This window comes from Tenrec ecaudatus, chromosome 4 (genome assembly GCF_050624435.1).
Source record: "Tenrec ecaudatus isolate mTenEca1 chromosome 4, mTenEca1.hap1, whole genome shotgun sequence".
NCBI lineage: Eukaryota > Metazoa > Chordata > Mammalia > Afrosoricida > Tenrecidae > Tenrec > Tenrec ecaudatus.
In genome coordinates this window covers 204781512-204789607 of record NC_134533.1, presented here as the reverse complement: position 1 = coordinate 204789607, position 8096 = coordinate 204781512, and the positions used below count along the sequence as shown (strand labels likewise).

At 62.1% G+C, this 8096-nt stretch overlaps 1 protein-coding gene across 1 annotated transcript; it reads left to right on the top strand.

Annotated features, from left to right (window-relative positions):
- Nucleotides 1-2529: 2529 nt before the first annotated feature.
- TNNC1 (troponin C1, slow skeletal and cardiac type) lies at nt 2530-4149 on the top strand. Its single transcript, XM_075549005.1, has 5 exons — nt 2530-2886; nt 3043-3189; nt 3442-3556; nt 3763-3899; nt 3997-4149. Exons 2-5 carry the CDS (start codon nt 3120-3122, stop codon nt 4026-4028), a joined length of 354 nt encoding a protein of 117 aa, XP_075405120.1. The 5' UTR covers nt 2530-2886; nt 3043-3119; the 3' UTR covers nt 4029-4149.
- The last annotated feature ends 3947 nt before the right edge of the window (nt 4150-8096 follow it).

Sequence of the window (8096 nt, the reverse complement as noted above, 5' to 3'; positions counted from 1 at the left end):
CCCGTTTCCCGTCCCGCCCGTCTCCGGTGATTGACAGCCACCCCGGCTGGGCGCGTGCGCAGAGGTTGGCGTAACCGGTAGCCGCGTGACACCGCCCACCTTCGCTGTGCACCTCCCCTGCGGCTGGGGTAAACTGAGGCCCGGGGCGGGGATGTCGCTGGACGGTGCCCCGCGGGGAGGAAGACTGTAGGGATCCGCTGTGCTCGCTAACCAAAGCCAGTCCCTCCGCCGCTGCGCCTCAGTTTCCCCTCTGGACAGCAGGGCATCAGGAATCGCATCCCTCTGACTGCTGGCCGGAGCGGGTGAAGGGAAAGACGCCAGCTTAGGGGGCAGGGCCATTCTCGGCCACTACCTCTCGAAGCGCAGAGCTCTGCCACTGCTGGAGTGCTAACCCAGGATGGCAGATTCGAACTGCTGACCCTTCAGTACACCACCAGGTCTCCAGCGTGGGTGGGGGAAGACCGGCCGGCCTGGCACAGGGACTGGAGAGGCGAGCAAGCCGCAGAGCACAGCCCCTGCCCAGAAGAAGACGAGACCCAGAAGAGGGGGCTGTCATCCAATGTGTTGACTGCCTGCAGTGGATCCAGGGGCCCTGGCAGCACAATGTGCTACTCAAGGTCAAGCAGATGGAATCCACCAGCTGTTCTCTGCGAGAAGGATGAGGCTTTCTACTCCTGTGAAGAGTAACAGTCTCAGAACCCCACAGGGCAGCTCTACTCTGCCCTATAGGGTTGCTGTGAGTCAGCACTGGCTCGGTGGCAGCGTGTTTTTGGACCCAAGTCCAAAGCTCAACCTTGCAGAGGGGGCAAGTCGGCGTTGGGGAGGGGGGCTTCTCTCCCACCCACCTGGATAAAAGCTGCTCCATCACCTTGTGCACTAAGGCACCCAGTGCCTCCCTCCTCCACCAACTCTAGCCCCATACTCCGAGCTTGGCATTTAGGGCTCCTCTGGGCCCTGCTGGCCGATCACTCCCAGCCTCTCCCTGCAGACCGCCTCCACCCCCACAGGCGTGGCCCAGAACTAGGGCAAGTCCTCGCCCTTTCCGGAGCCTTAGTTTCCCTATCTGGAGAGTAGGGGCAGTAATGCCCCTTCCCTAATTGAGTATGGGTGCTTGCTCTGTACTGCTTCCTGTTAGAGTCCCGGGGGCCCTCTGAATGGGTGGGGGGTGGCGCATGGCAGAGGGTAAGAGACCTGGTCTTCGCTGCCCTTCTCTGCTCACTGTCCTGGGCAGAAGACCTGGGAGTGAGATCACTGGGGGGAGGGGATGCTGCTCTCAGGGGTGGGCTGGGCCCAGTGGTGGGAATGCAGTGGGGCAGGGCTATCTATATAAGCCCAGGCACTGGCAGCCCGGCAGGAGTTGCTGCTGCCAGCATGGACGACATCTACAAGGCCGCGGTGAGGAGCCCGGGCTTTCAGCTGGGCATGGGGGCGAGGGAGGTGGTGGGGACCCAGGAGGAAGCCCTGAGTATCTGAGTACCTTCATGCCTCCTCCCTCAGGGAACTCAGGGCTGTTCAGGTCTGGGGAGGAGGTGTTAAGTGAGGAGCCTGGACTCTCAGCTGGGCATGGGGGCGAGGGAAGTGGTGGGGACCCAGGAGGAAGCCACCCCCCCCCCCAGTACCTGAGTACCTTCATCCAGTACCTGAGTACCTTCATGCCTCCTCCCTCAGGGAACTGTTTGGGTCTGGGGAGGAGGTGTTAAGTGAGGAGGTTGTCACCTTGCTGTCATGACCCCCTGTGTCACTCACTGTCAGGGAGTGTGTCTGGGTCTTTGCAGGTCTGTCCTTAGCCTCTTTGTGTCATTTCCCCCCCTCCCCCTGTCTTTGAGCCCCTGTCCCAGCCTTCCTGGCCCCTCATTCCTGCTCCTCACACCCTGCTCCTCTCTCGCTCACAGACCCCCACCCCTCGGCTGGCTGAAGGGGCTGGAGAGTTGGAGGGGGTTAGTGAAGAGGGGGCCACAGAACAGAAACCCTGGGCTAATAAGGGGCTTGGACGTTGAAACCGAGGACTGGGCTTGGCACAAGCTGTAGGAAGAGGGAAGGAGGGAACAAGGGAAGGGGCACCCAGGGACCCAGGTTACATCTGGCCTGGAGGCTCCGATCATGCTCCGTGGCTTCACTAGGCATAGACCGAGAATGAGGACGGGCAGACTGAGAAGTGGCTGACCTCAGTCCCTGCACCTTGCCGGGCTTACTGAGGGGCTTCCGGTGCTGTTCCACCTGGGACAGAGACCACCCCTCCTCAGGTTAAGGCCATCCACCCCACAGGAACCCCTCCCTCAGTCTCCAGGGTGAGACCTGATCCTGGGGAAGGAGGGGACACAGCTGGCTGTCCTTAGGACTTTATGAAACTGGGTGGGGAAGCAGCCCTCCACCCTGTGCCCATAGAAGGCCTGGCAGGGCTGGGGGCTAATTTTGGCTACTGAGGCAGCACAGGCAGGCTAGGGGTGCAGATAACGCTGCCCCACCCCCCACCCCTGCATGCCAGTGTTCCCAGAACAATCACCAGGTTTAACTTTGTCACCCGTTAAAAATAGCTCAGTGGCCGCCCTGGTCAGGTTACAGTGGGTGGGCAAAGGCCCGCTGGTTTTATTGTCCCGACTGGAGAGACAGCTGTCCCTGGTCCACCCAGCTTGGGTTTCAGCAGGGGAATGGGGCGCATTGACTGGCCTCCAGCTATTGTTACTCAGGGTCACCTTGGCCCTGGGGAGGGTCCCCACCTGTGTCTATGACCCTGAGCCCAGTCTCAGGGAGATCAGCTTCTGGTACCTGGGGCCAGAGAGGAGCCGGCCACCTGTAGAATGGGCTGACTTCCTGGAGGGACTGGGCTAAGGCCTGAGACCTTCCATCTTTGACAGGTCGAGCAGCTGACAGAAGAGCAGAAAAATGGTGAGACCCCTTTAACACAGGGGGCCCAGTGGAATGGGGGTTGCAGACCAGCCTGAGGGCCCAGGCTGGTGACCTCCAACACCTTGCAGGGAGGCGGGCAGGGGGCCCCAGGGCTCTTTCCCCCCGGGCCCTGAGCGATTCTGTCCTATGGGCCAGAGTTCAAGGCGGCCTTTGACATCTTCGTGCTGGGGGCGGAGGACGGCTGCATCAGCACCAAGGAGCTGGGCAAGGTGATGAGGATGCTGGGCCAGAACCCCACGCCTGAGGAGCTGCAGGAGATGATAGATGAGGTGGACGAGGATGGTGAGCCCCCGCCCGCCCCCCACTCCTGCACATCACCCCCAGCTCGAGGACTGAGTTAGTCTCTCTGAACCTCAGTCCTCCCATCTGTCAAGTGGGCATAAAGATCTAGTGGACTTCCCTGAGCTGGCACAAGGCCCTGGTGGGTGCGCCCCAGTGTTGCCACCTTGCTCCGGCCCACCCCGTCTGACAGCAGCCCTGTGCTGGCCCCGCCCCCCCGCCCGTCTGACATGGGCCCTTGCTGCTCCGCCCCAGGCAGCGGCACGGTGGACTTCGATGAGTTCCTGGTCATGATGGTCCGCTGCATGAAGGATGACAGCAAAGGGAAGTCTGAGGAGGAGCTCTCGGACCTCTTCCGAATGTTTGACAAGTGAGCCGTGACCCTCAACCCTGTCACTCATGCACACACAGCCACACACACCCACGCAGCGGCCAGGTTCCAGGGCCGGGGTCTGCCAGTCTGCGTGACGGAGTGGGCGCGCCCCCCGCCCCCCACCCCTGTTTGCTCTCTGGCCCTGGGTGCCTGCCTGACCTGGCTCCGAGGCCCCCGCTGTGCCCCCTCCCGCCCGCCCGCAGGAACTCGGACGGCTACATCGACCTGGAGGAGCTGAAGATGATGCTGCAGGCCACGGGCGAGACCATCACGGAGGACGACATCGAGGAGCTCATGAAGGACGGCGACAAGAACAACGACGGCCGCATCGACTACGACGGTGAGAGGCGCACATGCATGTGCATGCGTGGGCTGCCTTGCCCCCGCCGGCCCCCTTCTAACTCTGCCCCTCGACCCCACACCTCTCTTCTCCCCAGAGTTCCTGGAGTTCATGAAGGGAGTGGAGTAGGAGCTGACCCTGGCCAGAGCCACCTGCCTGTGCCCACATCAGCGGGGCCCTGGGAGAGGGCAGAGGGCCAGCCTCCCAGGGCCTGCATGGAACCTGGCCATGTCCTCCGCCCCAGCCCCCACCCACCCAGGGCAGCGGAAATAAAACTTTGCTCCTGGATGCCTGCTGTTTGCTGCAGCTGCCTCTCTGCCAAGGCCCACTCCTGCCCTGGCACCGCCCAGCGCTGTCTGTACGCTCCTGCAGGCACCCATTGGGTTAGACAGAGGCCTCCCTGCACACTGGTTGGAGCCAAGGCTCCATTCCCCCGTGGGTCAACCTTGGGAGACTGGTGGCCCAGGCCCTGTGCAGAAACAAGCCCTGTGGGGCTATTGTGTTGGTCAGTCCGCTTGGCAGTCTGGGGCCTGATCTCTGCAGAGCACAGTTGGCTCTAGTACCCAGTGAGGCAGGAGGTCAGCCTGGGCATGGTGAAGTCCTCCAGCCCACCGCCCCTCCCCTGGAAGTCTCACCACCAAGAGGGACTCCCAGGGACCGAGGGGCCTAGTGTTAGCTTGCCCTGCTCTGTCTCATGGCAGGTGAGGCCTCTGGGGCCAGAGAGGTGCCAGGACCTAGCCAGGTGTGTCTGGGGAGAGGTGAGCCAGGCTTTGTGAGCCTAGAAACTGGTGCCTCCAGTGACAGTTTGCCTCCCTGCTAACGAGTGGAGGTCCGGGTGGCTGGCGGCCCTGGGCTCCGTGCAGCTCTGGCCAGAGCTGCAGTCCAGCCAGTGACGGTGGCCTGGGGACAGCAGGGCCTCAAGGAAGTGGAGGTGTCAGCGGGGAACTAGGAGGAGGGACAGCTGCCACCACCCCCAGGCTCCCGCAGAATCCACAGCTGTCCTCTCCTCGCCCAGTGAGCCTAGACCTCCCACCTGCTCCTCAGCCCAACAGACATTCCCGACGGTCCTGGGATTCCAGAGATACCTTCAGCAGGGACCAGAGTTAGTGTGAGCAACCTGGTCCCTGGGGCGACCACTGGGAGTGAGGAGAAGGGTGAGGCCTCAGGCCTGCCCTGGGAGCATTCATGGACACCCTGCGCTGTCCAGGGATGGGGACATCTCCGGGGAGAAGACAGGGCCAAAAAGGATGGCCCCGCCACAGTGCACCCTGCAATGGCCAGCCACGCCCCCACAGCTGCACCAAGGCCCATGTACATGGACCGCTGGCCTAGAGTAGGCACTTAGCATAGTAGGGGACAGGGCTGCCTGTCTCCCCAGGGAGCAGTCCCCCCTTATGTAACCACAGGGGGGGTCTCCAGGACAGTGGGCTTGCTTTGTGAGGAAGTTACTGTTCGGAGGGGGGGGGTGGGGGGCAGGCGAGGATAGTGGGTCTGGAGAAGGAGGAGTCTGGGAAGGCTTCCTGGAGGAGGTGACTCTGATCTGAGGTTCGAAGATCCACAGGGCACCAACCATGGGAGGGAAAGGGGTGGGAGTGTGTTGGGCAAACACCCAGGAACAGAAAGGAAGCCACAGGACAGGATGCTTGGAGGGGGCACACGAACATCCTGAGCACCAGGGGTGAGGGGCTCTGAGGGAGAGGGGAGGGGAGTGCAGGTGTCAGTGGGGCACTTGCTAAGAGGGACAGCTGCTGCCACCCCCAGGACGCATGGCAGGCTAGTCCAAGGCCAGGGCAGTTCTAGGTGAGAGCCTGGTGCTCTGGGCCCAGCAGGGGTGAGACAGGAGAGAGGGGCGAGGGTTCAGCTCCCTGAAGTGTTTGGAACTAGAATGGAGAGAGCTTGCTGGAAGGTTCAATGTGGATTTGGGCCAAACGACAGCCCTTTTCTGAGCGGTGGAAGACAACCGAGTGAGAGACGGGGCGAGGTGGTTCAGCGGCTGACCTGGAGGCGTCCGGGAATGGGAGGTTCCTTTTTTGCTAGTTATTTATTTGAACTGCTGTTAGCTTCTCCATTTGATATCATTCCAGACTTGCAAAAATGTTGCAAAAGGAGAACAGAGAGCCCTTTCACGCCCACTCAGCTTCCCTAAGTGCTAGTGTCTTAGATGGGACAGCCAGGACATGCACAGCGCTGCTGAGCCCTCTGCAGACCCCTGCTTGGACCAGTGTCTAATCCAGGAGCTTCTGGTCACCCTGCCTCACTCGCTCCCTAGGTCTCTGTCTTCTCTGGTACTTCCGACCTTGACAGGAGTCCCAGGAGGCTATAGAATCTCACTCTGCCTGAATGTGTTGGACGTATGCTCAGGGTAAGATTCAGGTCATGAATTTGGGGCTGGCTCTCAGAGAAAGGGGCAGAGATCCTGGTTTGATCCCAGGCCCGGGAGCCTCGTGCACAACCACCATTCAGGCAGACTGTTGGGGTGATGCTGAGAGGAAGCTTAGAGGAAGACTGGAGAGAGAGGGGCCTGTCCGTCCACTTCTGAACACAGTGATCACCACTGCCCGACTCACAGGCAGTCACGAGGAGTCTGCGTGCGTGCCGTGCGTCGAGGAAAGCTCCAATTGCCTCTCCCGCTGCCCTTGCCCCCCTGCATCAGGGTCCCTGGCGACCACCCCTCCCATTGGCCGCAGTTTCTAGGGCCTCACTGCTGCCTGCTTTGGGGCTGCCTGCAGTTACCACTAGATGGCATAAGATGCTCGTGGCTGGGCCTCTGGTGCCCTAGGAATCAGGGCGCCTTGGCGCCTATTTCCCTTCCAAGAGGATGCTCACACCCCACCCCACACCACCGCCCTCCCCTGCCCCCAGACTGGGAAACTGGGCTCCAGGGGAGCCCCACAGTAAGCCGAGGGAAGTACCTGGGCACAGCTGTCTCCCGAAAGTGACTCAGAGGACCCAGGCCTGCCCGCTCTGCCAGCCAGCTGGGGACCTGACTGAGCTGAGACCCCCAGGCTGGGGTGTCAGCCTAGGCGTGCCCGAGCCTCCCACCCACAGCTGGTGACCACATGCAGACAGAGTGGCTGCCAGGCCCAATCCCCACCCAGAAACTGGCCCCGAGCCCACGCTACCTGCCAAAGCATCTCCCAGGGAAACTGAGTCAGGGGGCTTCATCTGGACATAATCACCGTCATAGCAGCCCCTGCACAGCTCCCACCACCTCCCTGTGGGTCCTCCCCTGCCCCAGGCTGTCTGTCTCTGGTCTCTGGGCCCAGGGCAGGGAGGGGAGAAGGGGGAGCCTTGGCCAGTGTCCCCCAGCAGAGCTGCCGGCCTCTGACTCCTCACCCACTGCCAGTCAGGAGAGGAAATGGGGTCAGAGGGCCCCAGTTCCAGGGTCCTGTGATCAACCTGCCTCCTTCCCAGCAGCCCCCAGGCAGGGATGGCCCAATAGTGGCCAGCCTGAGTTGGACCTGCGCCCTGCTTGCTGTGTGACCACCCTCAGCCAGTTCCTTGGGTTTCTGAGTCTCCACGTCTTTTCCTGACCACTCTCTGAGCGTCCAGCTTGGCCCATTTACTGGGTCCAGTTTGTAGGAATGGGGGCTGCACCTCCAGCTCAAGTTCCTCCCCCTCCCGCCTCCCCCACTCCCGCTCCAGGGCCAAAGAGTCTGAGTGTGGGGTCTGAGGGGGTGGGGGCTGCAGGGACTGCTGCTGAGAGCTGCATGTTGAGGGCAGGACAGGGGCACCTTCATGGGCTCTGTCCCCCACGCACCCACACCTTGGTTGTCCCATGTGGCTTTCCTGTCCCACCCCTCCAGTGCTTAGGGAGCAGCAGGCCCTCCACTGGAGAGATACTCTGGGCCCTGATTTTCTAGGGCTGTGGAGTTCTGGTCTCTGCCTGGATGCCCCCGGGGCTGGGTAGATGTTGGGGGAGAGCCATGGGGCCTGGAGGCCAGACGGGGACAGGGTTGGGTGGGCCCTGCCAATTCCAGACCTCAGGTTCCCGCCCAGAACATGGGGCCCCATGTTCTGGGCAGAGAGTCCCCGCCCCTAGGCTGCTGGGAGGCCTTCTGGAACTGCTGGGGGGTCTGGCCAGGTTTCAAAGGGGAAGGGCCACCCTGGCGTGGGGGATCTGGGGCCAAGGCCAGTCTGTAGGGGTCCCTGGCATGGGCACTGTCGGCAAGGGCCACACAGGGAGCAAAACTGCCC